The sequence below is a fragment of the Protopterus annectens genome, chromosome 3.part0 (assembly GCF_019279795.1).
Source record: "Protopterus annectens isolate FY-2018-M chromosome 3.part0, PAN1.0, whole genome shotgun sequence".
Taxonomy (NCBI): domain Eukaryota; kingdom Metazoa; phylum Chordata; order Ceratodontiformes; family Protopteridae; genus Protopterus; species Protopterus annectens.
In genome coordinates, this window is record NC_056731.1 from 340,066,077 (window position 1) to 340,094,011 (window position 27,935).

The 27,935-nt window shown below is 44.9% G+C and overlaps 1 protein-coding gene across 3 annotated transcripts in view; it reads left to right on the plus strand.

The window, feature by feature from the left end:
• The window catches only part of CDK13 (cyclin dependent kinase 13), a 2,153,482-nt gene that overhangs the window by 960,136 nt on the left and 1,165,411 nt on the right, over window positions 1-27,935 (plus strand). For all 3 annotated transcript variants that reach the window (XM_044064803.1, XM_044064806.1, XM_044064804.1), the window contains one exon: window positions 1,845-2,015. In XM_044064803.1, coding sequence (XP_043920738.1) covers window positions 1,845-2,015 — 171 coding nt within the window. The remainder of the gene's footprint in view (window positions 1-1,844; window positions 2,016-27,935) is intronic.

Here is a 27,935-nt window from a genome sequence, read left to right on the forward strand (position 1 = left end):
CTCTGTATACTCTCCTGTACTTCATTCCACCACCAGGTCTCCTTGTCCTCCTTCCTCTTTCCAGATGTCACACCACGCACCTTTCTAGCCATCTCTCTTACTAGCTCTGCTGTAGTTACCCAGCTATTCAGTAACTCTTCACTGCCACCCAGTGCCTGTCTTAACTCTTCCCTGAACTCCGCCTCACAATTACCCTTTTTCAATTTCCACCATTTGATCCTTGGTGCTGCCCTCACACTCATCCTCCTCTTCTTGATCACCAATGTCATCCTACAAAGCACCATCCCATGCAGCCTAACTACACTTTCCCCTGCCACCACTTTACAGTCTCCTTCAGACTGGCCCTTCTACATAAGATATAATCCACCTGTGTGCATCTTCCTCCACTCTTGTATGTCACCCTATGTTCCTCCCACTTGTTAAAATACGTATTCACCACAGCCGTGTCCATCCTTTTCGCAAAATCCACTACCATCTGACCTTCTACATTCCTTTGCTTAACACCATACCTACCCATTACTTACTCATCACCTCTGTTCTCTTCACCAACATGCCCATTGAAATCTGCTCCAATCACCAGTCTCTCACCCTTGGGTACAATCATCACTATTTCATCCAACTCACTCCAAAATGTTTCTTCCTCATCCATCGCACACCCAACTTGTGGAGCATATGCACTAGCAACATTCGTCATTACACTATCAATTTCCAGCTTCATAAACATCACTCTATACGACACTCTCTTCACCTCCAAAACACTATTAGCATACTGTTCCTTCAGGATAACTCCTACACCATTTCTCCTCCCATCCACACCATGATAAAACAATTTGAACCCGCCTCTGATACACCTAGCCATGCTCCCCTTCCATCTGGTCTCTTGCACACACAATATACCAACCTTCCTTTGGTCCATCATATCAGCTAGATCTCTCCCTATACCAGTCATACTGCCAACATTCAAAGTTCCGACCCTCACTATCACAGTCCTAGCCTTTAACCTGCCTTTGGGCATGCCTTCCTCCGCTTCTACTCCTTCGGCCAACAGTAGCCCAATTTCCGCCAGCACCCTGTTGGCCAACAGTACTGGTGGCGGTCGTTGTTAACCCGGGTCTCGACTGATCTGGTATGTATATCTGTACTGTTGTCTGCATGTATGATTTGGCAAAAGTTTATGCCAGATGCCCTTCCTGATGCAACCCTCCCCATTTATCTGGGCTTGGGACCGGCACAAAGAAATGCACTGGCTTGTGCATCCCCAGTGGCTATGTTATCCTATGAACCTATGAATTGAAATGCTCAGTTTTGCTTGATGCATTTTTTTTTTTAATTTGTGTAGTAAAGTTTAGTACCACCCATGGCATTTATTTATTGCATTTCCATCAAGCCTCTGCATGTCCTCCCTGTGGTCGCATGGGTTTCCTCCGGGTGCCCCGGTTTCCTCCCACTTCCCAAAGACATGCTGTAGGTGGATTGGACACTCTAAATTGGCCCTAAGTATGAGTGTCTGTGTGTGCCTTCTGTGAAAGGTTGGGCGCCGGGCTGGCAACTCGACACAGTAAAAACTCTACTACCAATCATGAGCAGACAGGTGATCCGCTGTGGCGACCCCTAACCGGGAAAAGTCGAAAGAAGAAGATTTCCATCAAGCCTCCCAGGCATATTATGTAGGATACAGTACTTATGATGGTATCTGTATACATCTGAAAAAATGGCAGTTTGTAATATGTTTATTAAAATCATTTCTAAAAACAGGAATGTAGTCATTAGCTTTGCACCAGTAATATTTGTTATGCAAGTTTTATTGTGTTCAGGATGTAAAAGTGTGCTTGTTTTTCTTAAAGGTGAAATGGTGGCTTTAAAAAAAGTACGCTTGGATAATGAAAAGGAAGGATTTCCAATTACAGCCATTCGTGAAATCAAAATACTGCGGCAGCTGAACCACAGCAGCATTATAAACATGAAAGAAATTGTAACAGACAAACAAGATGCTTTGGATTTCAAAAAAGATAAGGGTATGACAAACACAGTTGTCAATTAAACAGGATTTTGGTTTTCCCTTTTTCATTTTATTTTACATATTTTTTATTCTGGTATATGAAGGGAACTTTCCAAGGTACTCTAACACTGGGTTTACTATCACTATCGAAGTATTGTTTTCTTGATTGTGGTAAGTAACTCAGACAAGCCTTAGATTGTAAATGAAAGGTCATATATCACTTGTAAGATATGTAACACTTAAAGCAATTTTGACTTTTCCTTTTAATTTAAACTGTACAGTAGGCTTACAGTAGGTTTCTTTTAACAATGTCAGTGTTGTCTCCGAAGTTCTCTCTGGAACCCTGGAAAATTTTAGCAGGTGTTTTTTGGACCAGCTGGAGTGTTTCTTTTTTTTTTTTTTTTTTTTTTTTTTTTTTGGGTTAGCACACTGCTGATATTGGTCTCGGGCACTGATGTTGATAGCCATATGAAACATTTTTTTTTTCCAGACCAAGCCAGTTTTTGCATCTTTCTTGATAATTGGAATTTTGCTGCATGTGGATATCTGTCCTTCTGGCCTGATTATTAGAGCTTTGGATGCCTTCTGGATGGGCTGGTTTCCTGTCCACACTTAGCCTGGTGACAGATAAAAAGGGGACAAATGCCACAGTGTCTTTAATTCTTTTTGCTGTTATCATGGTGTTTTGTCAGTCTGTCTCAGTAAAGGAGTATCCAGAGTGAAAAGTATCCATTTGGAGGTTTAACTGCAGTTTTTCTTGCTATATTGTATCCTTTAGTGTTTGTGCTGAATTTTAGCACTGTGGGCATTTTAATTGCTCATTTCTTGGGGAGGGGGGGGGGGGTTGTTGACTCTCACGGCATCCTGGAAAATTATCATGTACAGGAGTGCTTTGTTAGACAGATCCCAGGAAAGGATTTCCGCCTTCAGTTCTTTGAAAGGCCTGCCCCTTTCCATGTTCAAGGATAGTTTATATTAATAATAATATAAAAAAAAGTCTGCCCTTTTTGTTTTGCAAGGAGAGTTTATATTATTTAAAAGAAAAAAAAAGGGACCCTCAGTAGTACAGTTAGGAACTAAAAAGGCCTTCCTGGAGCTGTCCTTGCGCCAGAGGGCACCTTCAGTTATAAGATCCAAAAAAGCTTAGGGCTAAAAGCATCTGTAGTATGAATAAGCCTAGGAAGTCTTTGATGTGATCATAGGGGTATGGGATTGCTGTGACTCCATCTCGTAGACTTGCGGAAGAACAGTCAGTGAGGAGGCCCATGTTGGTTGGCCTCCAGCTGTTCTTGAGTCCCTGTTTAAATATTGACTCTTGGCATTCCTGCCTGCCGAAGCCTAATGATAGGCAAGGAATTTTCACATTCCTTCACATCATCTGGCAGACTCTCTTCTCCGTGACAGCAAGACATCAGCGATATAAAGGACCATCTGCAGGCAACACCTTTAGATCTTACTTTTCATATTTTGATGAACATCTTAAGTACTCCAGCTGTGTCATCAGTCCATCAGGTCTGCCTGAAGCCGGAGTTTTGCATATAAGCACCCTGTTTGGGAAATTTCTTACCTTGACATTGCTTTATTTTGCATTTTTTGTGTTTTAGTTGTCTGGGACTAAGGTTGACAACTACATTAGATTTAGGAAGCAAGTCCTCCTAGTGACTTCCACAGATTTTTTTTTTGCCATGGGTTGGGACCACACTTTGTCCATTTGTTTGTAATGTGTTCACTGGGTAGAATGCCTTGAGAAGTCTACTTCCTCATTAGTTTCCCCATTGACAACATCAGTCATTTCTTTCTCTACTGCTCCAGGAAAAAGTTACCTTTGGATAACTGTCAGAAGATGATATTTTGGAGGGCCTATGATGTCACTTCAAAGTCTGATATCAGTAACATAGCTCACCCCGCCCTAGGTACTGTTCTGATTTTGCTTCATAGTCTGATATCAGTAACATAAGTAGGGCTTTTAAAAGCTGGTTTTGCATTTGCTGTCAGTCCTGAGTGCTGTAGTGCTCCGTGTGTGGTCTAAACTGTAGGAACTGCTTGCTACATTGTAGCAAACAGTTTGCTACAGTTTAAAAGTTAGAAAAAAACTTAAAAAAAAAAAAAAAAACTAAAACCAGGACGCCGCAATGCTCCGTGCAGTCAGGGTATAAACTGTTGCAGATGTTTGCTTGCTCCGTGCAGTAAGGGTATAAACTGTTGCAGATGTTTGCTTCATTTGTAGCAAGTAGTTTGCTATGATTTTTATAGCAAGTTTTTTTCCCTCCAATTAAAACATGAGTGCCATAGCACTCTGTGCAGGCAGGCTATAAACTGTAGTAACTGTTCGCTACACTTATAGCAAGCAGTTTGCTACAGTTTATAAGATTATGCTCGTATTTATTTTAATAAAAGGAGGAGTTTTAGGAGCAAGGCAGAGAAACAGGACCTGAATAACTGTATGGAGGGGGGGGGGGGCAAGTTGTGCATCTGACCAGTTGGTGGCAGTAGAAGGAATGTCTGTTTTTTGCTCTTCATTGAAAGAGCTTGGCGGTTACGTGTACCTGTAATAAGCTGATGTCCTTATATTCTCATGTTGCAGTATTCATTACAGTAGGGAGGTTGGTGCCTGCAGCTCCATCTGGCCAGTATACCAGAGTCTTTGGAGCAGGAAGTACGTATGACGTCCTATGTCAGAGCCATAAACTGACATAGGGTATAAAAGTGACAGCTGCACGCACCTTATTCAGAACTTTTCTACCCCAGTGAATGTTGAACTCCTGTTCGCCAGTTCGGGAAGCAGATCGCTCATTCTCAGACGACCACTGCAGTTAGCTGCTACAGATAAGTACCCTATTGGGTTTTCTTTTTCTTTTGTTAGTTTCTAAGACGTACATGTCCACTAGAAAGGGGAGGTGTGCTTGTGGGAGACAAATTCCTCACAAGAACATGCAAGAAAAGTGCGTATTCTGTTTAGGTGAGGCCTACAATGTCCTGCCCCATTTACAAATCCTTTGTACCTAAAACTCTGTGCAGCCATCTGGCCGTGTTAAAACTATACTTAGAAAATCAAAGGCTCTGGTATCTTTCGCTCGATATGGAGGGTGGAGTAGGCACGTCCGATGAGCCACTGTGGAAGATGGCCAAGAAAATCGGGCCGGATTCCCACACTGCGCCTCAGGCGTCCAGAGTCCTCCTTGAGGCAAATGAAAGCATGGGATCTTTTCGGACCTCTGTTTTCCAGCCAGGCCCGGGAACCTCTGTGGAAGCTGGGATGGTGGAAACTATGAGTACATCTGCTGAGGTTAATGAGCCATCAGATCCTGATGGCGGAAGGAACCATGGCTCATAGAGTCAGAAGGGCCTGTTCTTTCCCTTCCATCCACCCAGACATCGGCTCCTACTCATACTCAGCCATCTGTCCCTATGAAGAGAAAACAAAAACTAAAGGTACCGGAGCCTCAACCTGTCCCTGAATGGGAAGTTTTTTCACAGAATCTTTTTAAGGCATTACAGGCATTACAGACACAACAACCACCAGCTGTTACTCCTTCAGGGCCCCCTTTAGCGGTGTCAGAGAAGACTATTCCTCTTCTGAGGAATCACTGACCTTATGGTTCACAAATAAACTCTCCTAAAGATTTTATTACCCCGGAGGAAGAGTATCCTATCAACCCTGAGTCTCCTGGGGAAGAATTCACCTTTCGGGACACCGGTTCCCTCATGAGGGAACATTTTAAGTGGCAGGTCTCGGAGGTCTCTGACACTAAGAAAAGGTACTTTGACCTGCTGCATATGGAACAACCATACCCCTCTGCTCTGCCCCCTTTCTACCTGCCTTCCAAGATGCCTTCTTGGATGCTTCAGAGGCCTCAGATTCCCAACCCCCAGCCTCTAAACGTCCTGACAGTCTTTACAAGGTGTCTTGGGACACCCAATTCCTGTTCAAGAACCAGCCTGCAGACCCAGCACTTATTGCAGTTTCTGCTGACAAAACATCCAGACAGTTAACTTCTGCTGCTCTCTACCCTACTGATAGACAGCAAATTCCTGGACAGACCTCAACTGCCACACACACATGGACAGGTATGTCGTGAATACCATTTCCAAGGCTACTACCCTCCTCTCTGAGGTTCGTGATTCATCTATAAATACCCAACTTAACACCCTACTTTCCACAGCATCTCAGGTGACTAAGCACTCCAAGTGCAGTTATGATGCTGTGGAAGCCTCTTCACAATCTGTTGCATCAGGCTTAGTGCTGAGGTGATAATGTTCATCATGTGACACTGCTGCAGTCATTACACTTGGGTTATCCTGCCGTCAGGCGGTTCCCCAGCCGGCCTGAGTTCCAAAGTCTTGGTCCGGCGTCGGTTGCTGTCACCTCCTCCCTGACGTCAGTGCGACAGGGGTATATAAGATGCAGCTGACGCCATTTTCTTCAGTCTTTCTTGTCGCGCGGTGCCCGAAGCAAAAGCAGTTCGCAAGTGCCGGTCGGCCTACTCCTGAGATTTTCATTTCGAATCCAGAACCAAAGTCGTCTACAAAGCTAAGTACCCCGTTGGGGAAACTTTTTCTTGCCTCAGACCGATGTCAGTAAAAGTTAATAACTGTATTTCTTGTGGGAAGCAAATACCTCATAAGTATTTACATTCATATTGTATCCCATGCCTAGGCCCAGACCACGACATTACTGGTTGTCGGTTTTGTGCTAGGTTTAATAAGCGCACTATTAAATGTCTGTTTGATTTTGCCCGACATTACTTTGGCAGAAAATTTAATTAGGCCATGCCGTCGGAACTTCCGACGACCGGTATTCATAAAAAGCGCAAAGACAAGGACAGGCATCCGAGGCCCAAAACTGACGACGAAGCCTCTTCTAGGCCAGTCACCGGTTCTCCGGTTTTCAGTGAGGCACCTTGGCAGCCCCTGATGACCGCTTCTGCAGAACCGCAGGCCGCCTCCGACTCCCACGTGGAGATGGCTGGGCCTTTGGACGCACTAGCTATTCTGCAGACCGAAACCGATCCTGCAGAGGGATCCGGAGTACCTGAGCTTACCCGCAGCTTCAGAGGGTGTCTTCAGACCTACTCAGCTAAGCATTAAACCCTCTTCTAAGTCAAAGCCTCCTTTAAAAACTAAGAAACAAGTACAGCATTCTCCAGGACAGGCCTCCATGCCTAAGAAACAAATGCTCAAAATGGCCAAAGACCTAATCACTCTGATCAGGGGTTCCCATCCCCCACCTGATAAAAGGCCTAGACAGGATGCAGATTATGATTCATCCGACCAGGGGTCCATTTCCTCAGATTCATCCTCAGACCTGGGATATTCTTTACCCCTTATGAGGATTCTGATGCTGAGGAATCTATTCCATCAGCCTCTCCGCCTGAGGACTACTCCTTTGGGGAAACCTTACATACCATGAGGGAGCATTTCCATTGGGAAGGCCAGGATTATTCAGAATCCAAGAAAAGGCTCAGAGACTTCCTATTATTACCTCAACACAGACCCCTGGCTATTCCGCCAGTGCTAAATGTTGTGGATGATGTGTACACTGAATCCAGCTTAAATCCTGATTCCTTACCTCCAGCTCCAGTTAAACCGGACAGATATTACAGAGTCCCTGACTCGCACAAATTTCTGTATAAAAGCCCTGTTGCTGATCCTGAAACTATTTCTCAGGGACCCAAAGGGGTTAAGGCCTCATCAGCAAAGAACCCAGTTCCCTCTGACAGAGATTCCAGAGCACTAGACAGATGGCGAAAGAAAGTATATACGTCTGCAACTTTAGCAATGAGAGCCTTAAATTGCCAGTTTCACATGCTAAAATATCAGCAATTTTTGATGTCTCAGTTGAAACAAAAAATGCTTCCAGATACAGATCCTCCTAATTTTAAAGAAATGCAGGATTTATTGCATGCCGCTGAACAAGTGGGAAAGCATACTTTGCAATGTGGTTTTGATTCTTTAGAGGCCTCATGCAGAGCAGCAGTTACAGGCTTTGTCATTAGAAGACATGCATGGTTAAAAGAACATACGTTACCAGATCATGTTAAAGCTAAATTACTGGATGCACCTTTACAGCAGGATGTTTTATTTGGAGTTAAGGTACAAGAGGTATTAAAGAAAATGGAGGATAAGGCAAAATCTATGCAAACAGTGAAGGATTTCTTACAGGTTCAGCCTCCTCGATTTAGTAGAAACTGGCCAACAAAGAATTGGTCCTTTCCAGTTAATGACAGACCTCAAAGGGGCAGATACAGATGGCCAAGAGGTAGAGGTCAACCACAAGGTCCTTACAGGTCTCGACAATGGGGTGCATCAGGCCAGAAAAAAGGGGAAGACAGGCACCAAGCATATAAAAAACAGCCCCAATGACTTCCCACTCCAGCTGCCAAACGACTCACTCTTGGCAGCCCCTTTGGGAGGAAAACTGGCACTTTTTTTTATCACAATTGGCATATGATCACCCAAGACAAATGGGTTCTGAATATTATTTCAAAAGGTTACAGGTTCCACTTTCACACCCTGCCAAGATTAAAAGGAATGCCAAATCTGCCACTAAATCAATGGGCAGAACAAATTATGGCACTCATGAACATGGGAGCTATTCAAAAGGTACCACGACAGGAACAAGGGCAAGGATTTTACTCAAGACTCTTTCTGGTTCCCAGAAAAGACAAAGCCTGGAGGCCCATTCTGGATCTTTCTTCACTAAACACTTACCTGGATGTTCCGAAATTCAAAATGTTGACATTACTGCAGCTTCTTCCCATGCTGGGCAAGCAAGCTTGGCTCGTGACTTTTGACCTCAAGGAGGCATACCTGCATGTCCCTGTCAGACAAAACTGCAGAAGATACCTCAGGTTCATTGCTGGTCCAATGCACTATCAATTCTCTGCACTGCCCTTTGGATTATCTACTGCGCCCAGGGTCTTCACAAAGTGCCTGGCACCAGTAATTGCATTTTGCAGACAGAAAGGAATTCAAATTTACCCTCACCTGGAAGACTGCCTGATTCAAGCAGAGAGCAAGGACATTCTTCTAAAGCATCTGGCTTTTGTAAAAAAAAGTTATTAAGTTGCCTGGGGTACACAGTAAACGAAAAGAAATCAAAACTAGTGCCCTCACAAAAGATAATATTCCTGGGTGCCAGCTTGAACGCAGCGGCTCAGATGGCTTATCTCACACCAGACAAGCAAGGACAACTGACACAATACTTTCAATTGATGGCAACAAAGACCCAACTCCCTGCAAGAAAAATTCTGCAGGCCTTGAGCTTCATGGCATCTTGCATAGTACTAATTCCATATGCCAGACTGTATATGAGGAAACTACAGTGGTACCGAAGAGTGTATGGTCTCAACACTGTCAAAGTTTGGAAACAGTTATACCACTAATACCTTGCCTTCAACAGGAGTTTCGATGGTGGGCTCAAGCTTGTCACCTCAACAAGGGACAGCCTTTCACTCACCCCACAGCCAGGCAAACACTGACAACAGATGCATCGGATTACGCCTGGGGAGCACACATGGCAGGAAAATGTATTCAGGGCAAGTGGCCCGCAAAACAAAGGCATCTTCACATCAATCAAAAAGAGATGCTAGCTGTAGAAAATGCCCTTATAGCTTTCAAGGACCTGATGCATCCAGGACAACTACTACTAAAGACAGACAACACCACAGTTGTGTGGTACATAAATAAGCAAGGGGGCACTCACTCCTACTCCCCTCTGCAGACAAGCCATGACCTTGTGGAACACAGCTATAAACGATCAAGTTCATTTACAAGCACAATTCCTGCCAGGAGAGAAAAACACACTGGCAGACGACTTAAGCAGACATATCATGGATCCCCACGAATGGGAATTGAATCCTCAAATATTCAGAATTATAACAAAGAAATGGTGGAGCCCGGACATAGATCTGTTTGCCTCCCCAATGAACTGCCAGCTAAAGAAATTCTGCACAAGGAGTTACCATCCGCAAGCATGGAAAGTGGATGCCCTCTCATTCAGCTGGACAAACCTACAAGTATATGCTTTTCCACCACTGCCTCTTCTCCCAAAGGTACTCCTAAAAGCCAGGCAAGAAGAGCCAAAAATGATCCTGATTGCACCATACTGGCCACGCCAGCACTGGTACCCAATCTTAAAAAACTTAGCACAAGGACCACCCTGGATTTTGCCTCAAATACCACATCTGCTGTCTCAGCACAACAATCAGATGCTTCACAGCCAGCTAAAGACACTAAACGTAGCTGTGTTGAAGATTCCCTAGCCACGAAAGCCATGCCTCTCTCCAAAGCAGTTATGGATGTCATTCTGGAGGCCAGAAGGCCTAGTACCAGGAAAGCCTACTTGGATAAATGGAAGAGATTCTGTGCCTGGAACCAGGCTCACAGCCTTGATCCTCTTGTGCCAAACATTCCTCAGATACTACAATATTTGACTGAGATGCTGGACAAAGGCCTCTCCTTTTCATCCATCAAGATCCACGCCTCTGCCATCTCTGCACATTACAACACGGATCCACCAATTTTCTCTAATCCTTTGCTAAAACAGTACCTCAGAGGGGCTAAAAACATAAGACCGCCCCGTAGAGCACCTACTCCAACTTGGGACCTCAACTTTGTTTTGGAAAAATTAACTTTATATCCTTTTGAACCAGCTAGCACGACAGAATTAAAATACATTTCTTGGAAAACTGCTTTGCTCCTGGCAATAACTTCTGCAAGAAGAGTTTCAGAATTACAGGCACTAATGGCAGTGGAACCTTTCCTCATTTTCCACCAGGACAGGGTGTCCTTAATAACTAATCCTACGTTTATGCCTAAGGTGGTTTCAAGTGTGTCTCTAAACCAAACCATTCACTTGCCTACTTTTTATCCAAAGCCACAGAATAAAGGGGAAAGACTACTGCATTCATTGGACATTCACAGGCAGTTACGCTTCTACTTGGACAAAACCAAAGCTTTCAGAAAATCTGAGCAATTATTGGTAGCATATGCTGCAGCAGCACAGGGAAAAGCTATTTCAAAACAGACTATTTAAAAAATGGATAGGACATTGCATACGTTTCTGCTATACACACCATGGAAAACCTGTGGCTAGCAGCATTAGATCTCACTCCACCAGGGCAACAGCCACTTCAACTGTCTACCTCAGAGGAGTACCTACCAAGGATATTTTGGAAGCAGCAACATGGAGTTCTCTGCATACCTTCACCAAGCATTACCATCTGCCTCTATACTCTAAATCCAGAGCTGGCTTTGCCTCTGCAGTGCTGCAGGGCCTTATAGCCACCCCCAATGCCTTATAGAACCAACCACCCTACCTCAGCTTTGGGATTCTACCCAAGTGTAATGACTGCAGCAGTGTCACATGATGAATATAGTACAGTTTTGTACCTACCATAAATGTAGATGTTAGAGTGTAGACACTGCTGCAGTCCAGGTTACCCTCCCTCCTTCCCCTCTTACTGGCTAGTACGTACCTAGTTCCTCTACCTTTTACTACCTATGGGGAGTATTTGCTGGTAGCTGAAAGTATGTTGTTTGCATTTCTTATGTATGTTTTATTAGCAATTTGAATTGCCTACCTATTTGGGGGCACCTGACATCTGGGGCAAGAAAAACTGAAGAAAATGGCATTGGCTGCATCTTATATACCCCTGTCACACTGACGTCAGGGAGGAGGCAACAGCAACCGACGCCGGGCCAAGACTTTGGAACTCAGGCTGGCTGGGGAACTGCCTGACGGCAGGATAACCCAAGTGTAATGACTGCAGCAATGTCTACACTTGAACATCTACATTTATGGTAGGAACAAAACTGTACTTTCTTGGGTGAGACTTCAACCACTTCCTGTGAATGTGCAGACCAAACTGCTTGATGTTCCACTGGACGATAAAGCCCTATTTGGACAGGCTTCAGCAGGACGACTTAAATCCCTTCAAGAAAGGGGAAAAGAACTTCAAAACCTGAAGCATTTGCTGGTGTCTCCTATCCCCAGATCTCACAGAGACTATCCACGAAGAACTTCTTTGGTCATGAAACAGTCCTCCCACTGCACCTCAGCCAAAGGAAGCGTAGGCAGCCTAGGAGAAGCTCTACTCCCAGGTCTGTCCCCCCTCCCTTCGACCATCCCCTTTTGGAGCCAGTCTGCCCAAACCCAGACCACCTCCACTGTGACTTCCAACTTCTGAACCAAAACACCTCCCCCATCCCTTCGTCTCACCCTCTCCCTACCCTCCTGGCAGGAAATCACATCAAAAAACTGGGTTCTTTCCATCATTCAGAAGGGGATACTTTATTACTTGGTGGATGTTACCCCCCTTCCAGAGGATTCCTCAACCTCCATCAAACCAAGCTTACCTTTTCCCCAACATCATAAAACAAGTGCTAGCTCAGAGCACCATAGATCAGGTACCTTCCCCACAAAGAAACAAAGGATGTTATGTTGTCCTATCTCGCCTTCATTCTTACAATGATGGATTTGGTGCCGATTCTCTGCTCCAACTCGTCTGAATACATAGCTGAAAGTCTCAAACCTGAAAGAAAGTATCCCACAATGCAGTGGTGTAATTCCCCAGATCTCGTTTGCCGTTTTACGAGGTTGGATAAGCTCATCCTGGCCGTGGCTAAGTTGTGACAAATTTTCTCTTATTTTTCCTGTATACTGTTATATTTGATAATAAATAGCTTATCTTCTAATTATATTTAATTCTCTGTGCATTTTATTGCATTACAGTTAGGTAGTGATAGTTTCATCCCCTTTGGCATGGTTTTTGCCTTCACTTTGTAGGCCTTCTGGTATCCCTTGTAGTGGTTGTTGTTTTCTGTCTGTTAAGTTTCAGTAGCTTGTTTAAGTTAGAGACCTATTCGCCCATTTAAGTTAGAGGGCTTGTAGTTAATTGTCTTGTCTAGAAAATAGGACCATTTGAGTTTGAGACCCTATTTTTTCTCCCTGGTTGTTTCCTTGTGTTTCCCGTAGTTACTTTTCAGTGTCGCTGTAGCTTTCAATAGTTCAATAGCAACATTTTTCTTGTTGTTGTTGCTTTTGCGGTCTTATCTCAACTATGTCTAAAGACCCAAAAGGGAGAGAACATAAGCCTTCGGACTTTAAAAAATGCTAGAAGTGCTCACAAAAAATGCCCATCACAGATGGACATGTTATATGTGTTTATTGCCTTGGTGCTATTCACCTACAAGAAGACTGCACCTTTTGTCACTCTTTCGCTGCAAGAGTACTTCAAGAAAGGAGATACAATTTGATTCTGAAAGGGCTCTTAAAGCAAACCTTTGAGGAAGCTTCCATAGTTCTTCTTCCTCCTTCTACTTCTAAAAAGGAAAAGTGTCAGAAAAGATATTCTCCTGCAACATAAGCTCAGTCGGCGCCACCTGTCAAGCTACCAAAAATCTCCAAGGCCACTACATATTCGGCTCCACAGTCCTCGGAGCAATCGGTGGTCATGTTAGTGACAAGCTTGGTACTTCGGCTCCAAAATCCTTGGAGCCGCAAAATACCTCTACTCTGAGCCGGTCCATGGATATTTCACCAATTTGTCCAACATTGATATCTCCATTTCTGCACAGGTCCCACTCTCCATCCCTATCTTCCAGGTCGACCAGGAGCTTATCAGATGATGACGTGGAACGGGTGGTGCGCAGACTCCTGAAGTCGCCGGCGCTGACTAAATTATTCTCTGCTCCCACCCATTTGGTCTTGGAGCCTACTGTACCAATTATGTACCCACTGTTGTTCCTCCTCCGAGCCAAGCTGGTCCTTCGGAGCCAGAGTGCTTGGTACCGCTTACTGTGGATCCATCGGTTCCAGGACCTCCTTCGGTGTTCATGGACCCAACATCTGCTCCGACTCTCTCGGTGCTGTCCGGAGAGTCTGGGAGTTGGGAATCCCCGGTTGGCCCCGGGGGGGGGGGGATTCTTTGCCACGATCATCTTCGTTGCCGAGTCTACCCCTCAGAGCATCGGCCCGGGTTAGTTCAACTCCCACATCGACCTCGGGTCCGATCTCATTGGATGTCCTTCAAGGATGCATCTGCAGTCTTTACAAATGGGTTGTCCTGTCGTCAGGCAGCTCTTCAGTCGGCCGGATTCCAAAGTCTGGGTCTGGGTCTGGCTTCGGCTGGTGTCGCACTTCACCCGACGTCATTGCGGCAGTTCTTCGGGTATAAAGGCATCAGCCGACGCCATTTTCCCCAGTCTTTCTTGCCGCGTGGCGCCCGAAGCAGAAGCTGTTCGCAAGTGCCGGTTGGTCAGATCCAGAGATTACTACTACCGAATATTACTTCGAAGACTTCTATAAAGCTAAGTACCCCGTTGGGGACTCTTTCTTGCCTCAGCCGATGTCAGAGAAAGTGAATAACTGTTTATCTTGTGGGAAACAAATACCTCATAAAGATTTCCACTCCTATTGCATACATTGTTTAGGCCCAGACCATGACGTAGCAGCTTGTCTAGCCTGTGCTTCTTTTAACCGACGGACGCTTGGACGCCGGTCGGAGTTTGCTGAACAGATTTTCGGCTCCGATTTTGCCTATATTATGCCGTCGGATCCTCCGACTACGCAAATTACCAAAAAACGCAAAGAAAAGGACCGACACTCGCGGTCCACGGTTTCGGCCAAAACCGCGGTTAAGTAAACCACGAGTGTCTCGGTTTCGGCCGAAACCGAGCAAGCGGTTCTTTCTTCAGCCGAAATCATGCCTTCTACCGAGGCCCCTTCTAACCTGGTAGAAACGGCTTCTGAAATCCAACCTTCTGTTGCAGTTTCACAGGATTTATCAGACACCATTCCCCTGGATATTTCAACCCCTGCACGTGGAGCTGCTAGGCCTCCTGCAGCTATGTCTATTAAGGCCTTTGCTAGGGCTAAAGCAGCCAAAGCATCAAAAACTGTGCCTGCCAAGCCCCCCTCTCACAGGCCCAGCACCAGCTCTCATATGCTTTCTTTGGCTGAGGATCTCATCTCTTTAATTCGTGGAGCCCAGCCTCATCCAGACAGGGCCTGTCTCCCTCCTCCAGAAAAGAGGCCTAGAGCAGAGCCCCCTGAGCCAGTATCCACAGATGATTCCTCTGATGACTCAGAACATACAGACCCTCCTGAGGCTTCTTATTCTCCTTACGAAGACTCTGATGCTGAAGAGTCCATCCCTTCAGCCTCTCCTCCTGAGGAATTTTCCTTTGGGGAAACCTTGCATGCTTTGAGGAAACAATTTCAGTGGCAGGGCCAAGATTTCTCAGACTCCAGAAAAAGGCTTAGGACCTTTCTACATTTGCCACAGCATAGGCCTTTAGCTATACCTCCAGTTCTTTCTGTTGTTGATGATGCATTTAATGATGCTTGCACTGCTCCTGATTCATTACCTCCGGCTCCTGCTAAGCCCGATAGGTTCTACAGGGTCCCGGACACTCATCACCATTTATATAAGGTTCCTTTTGCAGATCCAGAGACTATCTCCCAGGGTCCTAAAGCTGTAGCAGCTACTTCTACTAAGAACCCCCTCTCCTCTGAAAGGGAATCCAGGTCCTTAGAGAGATGGGGTAAAAAAGTTTACACTTCTGCTACTTTGTCAGCTAGAGCTTTGAACTGCCAATTTCATATGATTCAATATCAAGAGTTTATGCTTGACCAGTTGACTAAAAAGCCGTCCTCTGAAGAATCTTTACATAAAAAGTATGTCCAAGAAATGGTACATAACATACAGCAGGTTAGTAACCATTCTTTAAAATGTGGCTATGATGCACTGGAGGCTTCCTTTAGATCAGCCATGACTGGCACAGTTATCAGGAGGCATGCATGGTTGAAAGAACAGGCATTACCAGACCATGTCAAATCTAAGCTTTTGGATGCACCTATGGACAAGGTCAATTTATTTGGTTCCCCTGCACAGCAGGTACTGAAAAAGATGGAAGAGAAGGCAAAATCTGTACAAACAGTGAAAGATTTCTTACAAGTTCAACCTCCAAGGTTTAGCAGGAACTGGCCCTCCAAAAATTGCTCCTTTCCGGACTCCTCTAAGGCACAAAGAGGCAGGAATAGGCGCTCTAGAGGCAGAAACCAATCCAGGGGTGCCTACAGGGGACGCCAGTGGCAAGGTAACAACCAGCGAGGCACGGATACAGCCACCACCACTACAACAACTCAATCACAGTGACTTGGCAGTGGCACCGCCTACCAGGGAACAACTAGAAGCACCCTTAGGCGGAAAGCTAACCTTATTTTCAAAGAACTGGCATTGCATTACAAGAGAAAAATGGATTTTGCAGACTATAGACCAAGGTTACAGGTTCCATTTCCATACTCTACCAGGAAAGAGAGGAATGCCAAACCTACCACCTACTCAAAGGACAGAAGCTCTAAAGCAAATATCTCAATTATTAAGAATGAGAGCTGTGGAAAAGGTACCATCGATGGAGCAAGGAAAGGGATTTTACTCCAGACTCTTCCTGGTACCAAGAAAAGAAAACAAATGGAGGCCTATTCTAGACCTGTCCGCTTTAAACACATTCCTCATTGTTCCAAAATTCAAAATGCTGACCCTACAGCAGCTTCTCCCCATGCTGGGCAAGGAGTCTTGGCTGGTAACTCTAGATCTCAAGGAGACATACCTGCACGTCCCCATAAGACCAGTTTGCAGAAGATACCTCAGATTTCTTGCAGGATCAGAGCACTATCAATTCTCAGCATTGCCCTTTGGCTTATCTACTGCGCCCAGAGTGTTCACGAAATGCCTGGCATCAGTAATCGCTCATTGCAGACTTCAGGGGATTCAAATCTATCCCTACCTGGACAACTGCCTGATACAAGCGGACAACAAAATCAAACTAACAGAAGACTTACAAAGAGTCATTTACCTTCTGCAAGCCCTGGGATATACAGTCAGTACAAAAAAGTCAAGGCTGATTCCATCCCAAAGAATAACCTTTCTGGGTGCAGAACTGGACACATCAAAACAAATGGCATTTCTAACTGCAGAAAAGAAAGAGCAACTTCCTCTCTACTACTTGGCATTAACAAAGCAGAACCATCTAACTGCAAGAAAAGTGCTACAAGCTCTAGGCTTCATGGCATCCTGCATAATACTGGTCCCTCATGCCAGGCTGCATATGAGAAAGCTACAGTGGTACCTAAAGAATTTGTGGTCCCAGCACAAGCACAGCCTAGAAACCAAAATTCCAATGATCCCATGCCTGAAGCAAGAGTTCCTATGGTGGGCTCAGGCCTGCCAATCAAACACAGGATTGCCCTTCTGCAAAAGTCAACCAAGACAAACCATCACGACAGATGCCTCAGACCTCGGTTGTGGAGCACACATGCTGGGCAAGTGCATTCAAGGCCTATGGACTCAAGACCAGCTGCACCTGCACATAAATCTAAAGGAAATGATGGCAGTAAAATTGGCAATCCAGGCATTCAGACCCTTTCTCCAAGAAGGTCAGTTGATGATAAGGACAGACAACACCACAGTTATGTGGTACATCAACAAACAGGGAGGCACACACTCATATCCTCTATGCCGGCTGGCACTGGACCTATGGGATGTGGCTCTGAGCTACAACATTCAGTTACAGGCAGTCTATGTACCAGGAAAAGAAAACATTCTAGCAGACATATTAAGCAGAACTACAACAGATGCCCACGAATGGATGCTGCATCCGGACATCTTCAAAACCATCACAACAGAATGGGGATTACCACAAATAGACTTGTTTGCATCCCCACTCAATCACCAGCTAAAGAAATTCTGCACAAGGACGTACCACCCACTTGCTTGGAAGGTGGACTCCCTATCTTTCAGTTGGAAAAGCCTGATAGCATACGCATTCCCACCACTTCCTTTGATGCACAAGGTGCTTCTGAAGATCAAAGAGGAACGTCCGAGGATCATTCTGATAGCTCCAGACTGGCCAAGACAACATTGGTATCCATTGCTGAGGAGCATGTCCCGGGAACAAATATGGACACTACCCCTGATCCCATTACTGTTAACACAGAACAACTACAACATCCTGCATCCAAACCTGAAAACTCTGCAGCTAACTGCCTGGAACATTACATAACAGCAATTAACCCAAATTTATCCCAAAGGGTTAAAGACATAATCCTGGAGGCTCGTAGACCTTCAACAAGGAAGAATTATGCAGCAAAATGGAAAAGATATCTTATCTGGAGTACTGCAAAGGGGCATGATGTGACACTGGTGAACTTAGCCAACATCCTGGAGTACTTGGCGGAGCTCTTCCATACAGGCCTGTCCTATTCCTCCATCAAGATACATGCATCGGCTATTTCAGCAGAATACAGCTTGGATCCTCCTGTCTTCTCGCATCCTCTGCTCAGACAGTTTCTGAGAGGAATTAAAAATGTAAAACCTCCCAGGAAACCTCCATTGCCAGCATGGGACTTGAACTTTGTGCTAGAAAAACTGACACTTCCCCCTTTCGAACCAGCAGCAACAGCAGAATTACAATACTTATCCTGGAAGACTGCTTTCCTGCTGGCAATAACTTCAGCAAGAAGGGTCTCTGAACTACAGGCATTAATGGCAGTGCAACCCTTCCTGATCTTCCATCAAGATAGAGTGTCCATGAGAACAAATCCTACATTTATGCCTAAGGTGGTATCCAGAGTCTCTTTAAATCAGGCTATCCACCTTCCTACATTCTTCCCCAACCCACAGAACAGAGGAGAAAGGCTCTTACATACCTTGGATGTACATAGACAATTACGCTACTACCTGGACAGGACAAAAAACAATAGAAAAACTGACCAGCTTCTGGTAGCATATGCAACAGGAAAGGAAGGAAAACCAATTTCAAAACAAACAATCTCCAAATGGATAGGAAATTGCATTAGATTTTGTTACTCCTACCATGGAAAGAAGACTCCAGAGAACATCAGGCCTCACTCCACAAGGGCTACAGCCACTACCACAGCTTTCTTACGAGGAGTGGCTACCAAGGACATTATAGAGGCTGCTACTTGGACCTCCGTGCATACATTTGCCAAGCATTATAATTTACCTCTATACTCTAGATCCCTTGCTGGTTTTGCCACTGCTGTTTTGCAAGGGATCCTAACTACACCATAATCTCTACTCATTTCCTCCTCCCCTAGTTTAGCTATGGTATTCTACCCATTTGTAAAGACTGCAGATGCATCCTTGAAGGACATAGTACAGTTTTGTACCTACCATAAATGTAGATGTCCGATAGGAATGCATCTGCAGTCAGGATTACCCACCCTCCTTCTCCTCTGAGGTACTCCTAGGGTATTTGCCAATCTTCAGCTAGCTTGGGGGGGATCTATTATGGTGTACTTGTTTGTATATATGTACATACATGCTTATTTTGTGTGTTTGCTCTCTACTATTTGGAAACTTTGGCATTTATCCAAATTTAGCCATCCAAGAGGGCACCTGGCATCTGGGGCAAGAAACACTGAGGAAAATGGCGTCGGCTGATGCCTTTATACCCGAAGAACTGCCGCAATGACGTCGGGTGAAGTGCGACACCAGCCGAAGCCAGACCCAGACTTTGGAATCCGGCCGACCGAAGGGCTGCCTGACGACAGGACAACCCATTTGTAAAGACTGCAGATGCATTCCTATCGGACATCTACATTTATGGTAGGTACAAAACTGTACTTTCCGGTGCCTTCCTCTGTCTCCTCGGTCCCAAGGGAGTCTTCGGAGCTGGCGGGATCCGCCTTTGAACTGATGAGGAGTGTGTTGTCTACCCATTCACACCACAGAAAGATACTAGTACTCATCCCCCTAAGGCACTGGCTACTGTCTCTGCACCGCCCATTCCACAGGTCAGTAGAAATCCCGAGCCTCAGGATCCTCCAATGGGCGAACCCCTTTCCGCCAAGGCCTCCCCAGAATATCCTCCTGAGGAGCCACCTCGGAAGAGAACTTGCAAGAGGAAGCACATAGACTTCCCAGATGAGACCGTCACTTCAGACACTGACCTTGATGAGTCAGAAGGGTCCTCATGGTCATCCTCTGATATCTCATTTGCAGATATTCTAGAGATCCTGAAGCAGAGAGGCGGCTGGCAGGTCACCACCCCTTCTGATGAGTCAGCGTACCTGAAAGCTTTTTGGTCTCATCCTTCAGCCTCCTGGGGGTGTCTGCCTTTCGATGAGCTAATGGACCTGGTCAGTCGAAAGGCGTGGGAGTCACCTGATACAATGGAACCAGTCCCTCGGAGACCAAACAAATTCTTGTCAGCTCCTTCGGCAAATGATTTCCTAAGTAAGGGGGTACCCGTAGATGCTATGGTGGTGGCAGCAGCCACCAAGAAGAAACTTGCAGAGACTTCCTCATCTGTTCATCCTCCGAATAAAGACTCTCGAACGATGGACATATATGGGAAGCATGTCTTTTCGCCAGTGACATTCTCACTGCGATCGCTGAACTACTTATCCCACTTTACAAGGCTACAAAGAGATCTCCTGAAAGAGCTAGGAGGTACTCTACAAGGTACATTAGCTGCGGGGGTGAATGAGAAGGTCTCTTCCCAGCTGTCCACCTTAAATTCCATTGTTAACTCCTCCACGAGGCTAATATCCTATGTAGCAGATGGAGCAAGCAGGGCAGCGGGTTCCGGAGTTTCCCTTAGGAGACGCTCCTGGATGCACTTGTGCAATTTTGCGGAGCCCTTCAAGTCTGCTTTTACTAACTCCCCTTTTGATGGTTCCTCACTCTTTGGACCCAAAGTAAAAGACACACTAACCTGGTGCAAGCAGGAAGGAAAAACTGTCTGCCGTTAGAGTACTTTTTTTCTGTACTTTCAAGACCTTATCCTAAAGGCCAGAAGAGTGGAAAAATGTTGTTCACAAGATCCCAGAAAGTTTTCCAGGACACACACGGTGATTCCTTCCCCAGGGTCCGAGGGGGAGGCAATAATGGTAGACGCCGTCCCAGAGGCAGAGGGGGCCCGCACCAGAGTGACCATGATTCCTTTTGCAGACGGCCCTTATCAGCACTCCTGAAAGGCCCGACTGCTCTACTCTGGAGGCAGTCGGGGGACGTTTATCCATGTACCCAGAAGCCTGGAAAACTATCACAAGAGACAAACAGGTGCTGAAAATAATATCCAGAGGATACTGCATCCCATTTTCCAATTCTGTTCCACAGACCAGAACAATTCCAGATGTTCCACCCAATCTAAGGGAGCAAGCAACTGTAGAGATTCAAAAGTTGCTGCACAAAAGAGTCATCCAAGAAATCCCTGCAGACCAAATAGGATTCAGAATTTACTCAAGATGCTTTTTGGTGCCAAAAAGAACAGGGGACTGGAGGCCCATATTAGACCTAAGCAAATTAAACAAATCTGTCAAGAAGGCAAAGTTCCACATGGTGACACTGCAGTCTCTACTTTCCTTTTAGGGAAAGACAATTGGATGTGCTCGCTAGACCTTCAAGATGCTTACTACCACATAAAAGTGGACAGGACATCAAGAAGGTACTTATGCTTCCGGCTGGGAGCCAGTCATTACCAATTCAGAGCTCTGCCCTTTGGTCTCACTACAGCCCCCAGAGTGTTCACCAAATGCATGGCAGTAGTCACGGCTCACCTGAAGCGTCTAGGATTCTGAGTGTTTCCCTATCTAGACGACTGGCTCCTGTCTGCCACCACCAAGCATATACTCCAACAAGCCAGGGATTTAACTTTGGACATTTGCAATCAGCTGGGTATTAGTCAATTTTCAAAAATCTGCCTTGTTGCCCTCTCAACATATTACATTTATAGGCGCAGATCTAGACACTTCCTCTATGGTAGCACGTCTTCCAACAGAAAGAGTTGTAAGACTCAGCAGATGTTCATCGTGTTACCCTGCTGCAGTCATCACACTTGGGTTATCCTGTCGTCAGGCGGTCCTGCAGTCGGCCGGATTTCCAAAGTCTTAGTCCGACGTCAGTTGCTGTCGCCTCATCCCTGATGTCAGTGCGCCAGGGGTACATATACTGCAACCAACGCCATTTTCTTCAGTCTTTCTTGCCGTGCGGTGCCCGAAGCAGAAGCAGTTCGCAAGTGCCGGTCTGCCGACTCCTGAGATTGTCGAATTCGAATTTCAGACCGAAGTCTTCTATAAAGCTAAGTACCCGTTAGAAACTTTTCTTGCCTCAGACCGATGTCAGAAAAAGTTAACAATTGTATTTCTTGTGGGAAGCAAATACCTCATAAGGATTTTCATTCTTATTGTATACCTTGCCTAGGCCCTGATCGTCACATCTTGTCATTTTTGTGCTAGGTTTAATAAGCGTACTATTAAAAGACGATTTGATTTAGCACGACACTTTTTTGGTAGAAAATTTAACTATAATATGCCGTCGGAGCTACCGACTACCGGCGTGCACAAAAAGTGCAGGGACAAGGACCAACAGCCCAGGCCTAAGCCTGATTCCGAGGCCTCTGTTGATCCGGTCTCCGGTTATCAGTGAGGCTCCGATGCAGCCCCTGACTACCGCAGTTCTGGATCCCGAGACCGCTACTGATATTTTGACGGAATGTACTAGGCCGATGCAGCCTTTTACTTCAGGCCCTTCTGACGATTTACCTTCCAAGGACGTCGGTGCTTCAGAAACGCCATCGGTTTCTGAAGGTGTATTCAGACAGACGACTCTTACAGTCAAAACGTTTTCCAAGTCGAAGACTCCTTCTAAATCAAAAAAGACTACACTTCAGTGTCCTGTTCAAGGCCCTATGCCTAAGAAACAGATGCTCAAAATGGCTGAAGATTTGATTTCTCTTATCAGGGGTTCTCAGCCTCCTCCTGACAAAAGGCCTAGACAAGAGGAAGATTCTGCTTCCTCTGAGCAACTGTCTATTTCTTCGGATTCCTCTGAGGACCAAGACTATTCCTTCTCTCCTTATGAAGATTCTGATGCTGAGGATTCTATTCCCTCAGCTTCTCCTCCTGAAGACTACTCTTTTGGGGAAACTTTACACACTATGAGGGATCATTTTCACTGGGAAGGTCAGGATTACTCTGATTCCAAGAAAAGGCTCAGAGAGTTTCTTTTACTCCCCCAACACAGACCTCTAGCCATCCCTCCTGTTTTGGACATTGTGGATGATGTCTATTTAGAATCCAGTTTCAACCCAGACTCTCTACCTCCTGCTCCGGCCAAGCCTGACAGATACTACAGAGTTCCTGATTCCCACAAATTTCTTTACAAAAGCCCAGTAGCTGACCCAGAGACTATCTCCCAGGGTCCCAAGGGGGCTAAGGTTTCCATGGCTAAAAACCCAGTACCTTCTGAAAGGGATTCCAGAGCACTAGACAGGTGGGGGAAAAAGGTTTACACCTCAGCCACATTAGCTATGAGAGCACTAAATTGTCAATTTCATCTGCTTAAGTATCAGCAATTTCTGATTTCTCAGGTAAAACAAAAGATAACCTCCCTCCCTCAACAATCTGAATTGAAAGAAGTACAGGATTTGTACCCCTTAGTGACCACCTTATCACCTTTATCATAAAACATAAGATTACATGTAAAAACCTTCCTATATATAAGCTAGTTAGGAACAAGAAAAAATTTGTCCTTGAACAATTTCTAACAGAACTCAAATCCTGTAACTGGTCCATCCTAAAAACACTTCCCATTGATGAGAGTGTTACACACTTTAATGACACATTCCTTAAAATACTGGACTATCATGCACCCTACCGATCAATCAGAGCCAAAATCAGGATTGCACCTTGGCTAACTAATGACACCAAAGCTATAATTAAGCGTAGAGACCAGGCCTGGGCAATCTGGCGTACCACCAAAGAACCCCTAGACTGTATCAAATTTCAGCAGCTAAGAAACTCAACAAAGGCATATACTACCCGTGATAAAAAGAATTACTTCCATCATCTTCAAGATAAGCACCAAAATAATCCAAAGAAGTTTTGGGGGTTTCAATAACCTCCTATACACTGGGAAATCTACTACCCCTACCCCTGAAAAACTTATAGGCAAAGATCCTGTAGTTATAGCTAATTCCTTTAACTCCTTCTTCACTGAGACCGTTCAGGCACTAGCCAGTCAGTTACCTACTTCCTCCACCTCCTTAACCAGTCCTACTGGATTGAATCTACCAGCCTTTAGTTTTCAACCAATATCCACCTCCTATATTAGAAATCTACTAAAGAAACTCAAACCATCCACCCTATCGGCTGATCGTCTCCCAGCTGAATACCTACAACTAGCATCCGATGTTATTGCCTATCCCATTTCAATCCTAATAAATAGAACCATCACGGAGGCCACCATCCCCTCAATCTGGAAAATATCATATGTCATCCCTCTTCACAAGGGAGGTGCCTCTGGACACATCTAACTATAGACCAATTGCAATATTGTCGCCTATAGCAAAATTATGGAAAGGTGTGTCCACAAGCAAATTCTACACTACCTTACCTTAACAATCTCCTGTCAAAAACTCAACATGGTTTTCGTCCCCATCATAGCACCACTACTGCCCTCCTTTCCTTTGTTGACTCAATAAACAAAAATCGGAACAACAAATTAATTACTTCTGCTCTCTTCCTTAACCTGTCAAAAGCGTTTGACATGGTCAATCATCAACTAATGCTCCACACCCTTGAATCCCTTCACCTCGACAACCTGGCCCTTAGTTGGTTTAATGCTTACCTTTCTGATAGAAAACAAGCAGTCCAGTGGCGAAACACATTATCTAACCTGTTACCTAATACCATTGGAGTCCCCCAAGGCTCCATACTTGGTCCCCTTCTCTTCTCTGTATTTATAAATGACCTACACTCAGTCATCTCACAAGCAACCTGCATTCAATATGCAGATGACTCCACCCTGATCTGTTCTGATATCTCTCTCCATAATCTCCAAAAAGTCACCCAACACTGTTTTGCAGCAGTTGAAAAATGGTTTTTAGAAAGGAAACTTATCCTAAATCCCAAAAAAACTCAGCTACTTCTTATCTTCCCCACGTGTCGAACTCCCATAGGGCTTCATCCACCGTATTCTAACAATATAACCTTTCAAGTTCTGTCTACCAATGGCACCATCATCGAGCCTGTTACTAACACCAAACTGCTTGGTGTTACTATAGACCACAAGCTCAAATTTGATGTTCACATTAGTCAAACTATTAAAATGGTGAACAAGAAACTAGGCTCCTTATACAGAATCAAAAACTTTCTTACTCCATATACCAAACTAACTATAGCACGGTCACATCTTCTATCCACCCTACTGTATGCCTCCCCTATCCTATCCTTCCTCAATAAAAATGAGCTCAGCAAACTCTCAGTCGCTTATAACCACATCGCTAGATTTGTTACTGGCTTACCTTACCGTACTCATCACTGCCTTAACCTAAAGAAACTTGACTGCCTAGAACTACCTAACCTTCTTAAGCTCAACCAACTTGTTGAAGCATTCAAAATAATTATGGAACCTGATAAAACTCCCTCACTGAACAAGCTTCTGTTCCACTACTCGAATCTCTTTTCCCTCCGATCTTCTAATAGTGTCCTGGTACTAACAACAAAATCAAATAACTTAGGAGGAGATGCTATCTATGCTAACTCCATCGGAAAGCTCTGGAATTCTCTTCCCAATAACCTAAGACTTTCAACTTCCTCACCCAGTTTAAAACTAGTCTCAAGTTACTACTTAAGACCCAGTGGATATGCCCTGTGAAAATCGATTGATCATAAACTGCCTCATACCTACAATTACTATGTAATTAATCTCCACCTATAATCTCTCTAGCCCCCTTTTGACCCACTTCTCTTTTTCACGGGGGTCCTACTAGCCGGCGCCCTCCTTAATAACCATAGTCTTTACTTATGCATAACCTTATATCCTTTCCCCCTAGAGTCCTAAGCTCCCACCTTATCACTTACTAGCATACCCTAATAACAGGGCCTTTACTGCTCATATATTTGTGAAATTAAATAAAGTGTATTAGCTACTAGTATCTGTAACTTTTTATGCTATGATTGTTCCTCAGGATGTCTATGTATTGTTTGTTGTTGTTTTCTGTTTTTCTACTGTCTTTCTTAAATGTGGAGCTTTTCTCCCCGGGTCTCTGCTGAAAAGGGATATGTATCCAGTCGGACTAACCCGGTAAACAAATGTAAAATAAAAATAAAATAAATAAAATAAATTGTTGCACGCCACCGAGCAGGTGGGCAAACATAGCTTAAAATGTGGGTTTGATTCTTTAGAGGCCTCCTGCAGAGCAGCTGTCACTGGATCAGTTATACGTAGGCATGCCTGGTTAAAGGAACAAAGTCTGCCTGATCATGTTAAAACAAAACTACTAGATGCTCCCTTACAGCAGGATGTTCTTTTTGGAGTTAAAGCAGAAGAAGTTTTAAAGAAAATGGAAGATAAGGCAAAATCAATGCAGACAGTCAAAGATTTCCTACAAGTACAACCCCCTCGATTCAGCAGAAACTGGCCAACAAAAAATTGGTCCTTTCCAGCCACTGACAGACCTCAGAGGGGTAAATACAGGCGACCAAGGGGCAGAGGACAACCACAAGCCCAGTATAAACCTCGCCAATGGGGCACTACAACCCAGAAGGGAGGAGAAGACAGGTCTCAACCCACCAGAAGGCAAACTCAATGACTTGCATCTCAGCTGGACAAACAAAGCTCTTTTGTCAGCCCCCTTTGGGGGAAAACTAGCACTATTTGCAGACAGCTGGCACATGGTCACAAAGGACAAATGGGTCCTAGACATAATTTTATGAGGATACAGATTCCACTTTCACACCTTACCAATGAAAAGAGGAATGCCAAACCTGCCACAAAATCAAAGGGCAGAGGCTCAAAAACAGATTACAGCTCTCATGACCATGAGAGCCATTCAGCGGGTACCAACTCAAGATCAAGGCCAAGGATTTTACTCAAGGCTCTTTCTAGTACCCAGAAAGGACAATGCTTGGAGACCAATTCTGGACCTTTCAACTCTAACACTTACACAAGTCCCCAAATTCAAGATGCTAACACTACAGCAGCTACTTCCCATGTTGGGCAAGGAAGCATGGCTGGTAACGTTGGACCTCAAGGAGGCATACCTGCATGTCCCTATCAGACAAAGTTGCAGAAGATACCTCCGTTTCATTGCAGGTTCAACCCAATATCAATTCTCTGCACTGCCCTTTGGCTTATCTACTGCGCCCAGAGTTTTCACAAAATGCCTTGCACCAGTAATTTCATACTGCAGACAAAGAGGAATTCAAATATATCCATACCTGGACGACTGCCTCATCCAAGCAGAAAGAAAAGACATTTTCTTACATCATCCGGCTTTTGTGCAGCATCTACTAAATTGTCTGGGGTACACAGTAAACGAAAAGAAGTCAAAACTAGTACCCTCACAAAAAATGACATTCCTGGGTGCCAGCTTGGACACAACGGCCCAGAAGGCTTATCTTACACCAGACAAGCAACTTCAACAGACAAGCAACTTCAACTGACTCAATATTTCAAGACAATGGCAACAAAGACCCAATTAACTGCAAGAAAAATTCTGCAGGCTTTGGGCTTCATGGCATCTTGCATTCTGATACCATTTGCAAAAATGCATATGAGGAAATTACAGTGGTACCTAAAAAGTGTATGGTCTCAACACAGCCACAGCTTGGACACAGTGATATCTCTCATTCCCTGCCTTCAACAGGAATTTCTATGGTGGGCACAGGCATGTCACCTCAACAAGGGTCAGCCTTTCACCTTGCCCCCAACCAGGCAAACTATCACAACAGATGCTTCAGACTATGCCTAGGGGGCACACATGGCAGGACAATGCATTCAAGGCCTATGGACTGCAGAACAAAGAAAACTGCACATAAATCAAAGAGATGCTAGCTGTACAGAAAGCTCTGACAGCCTTCAAGGATCTACTACAGCCAGGACAACTTGCAATAAAGACG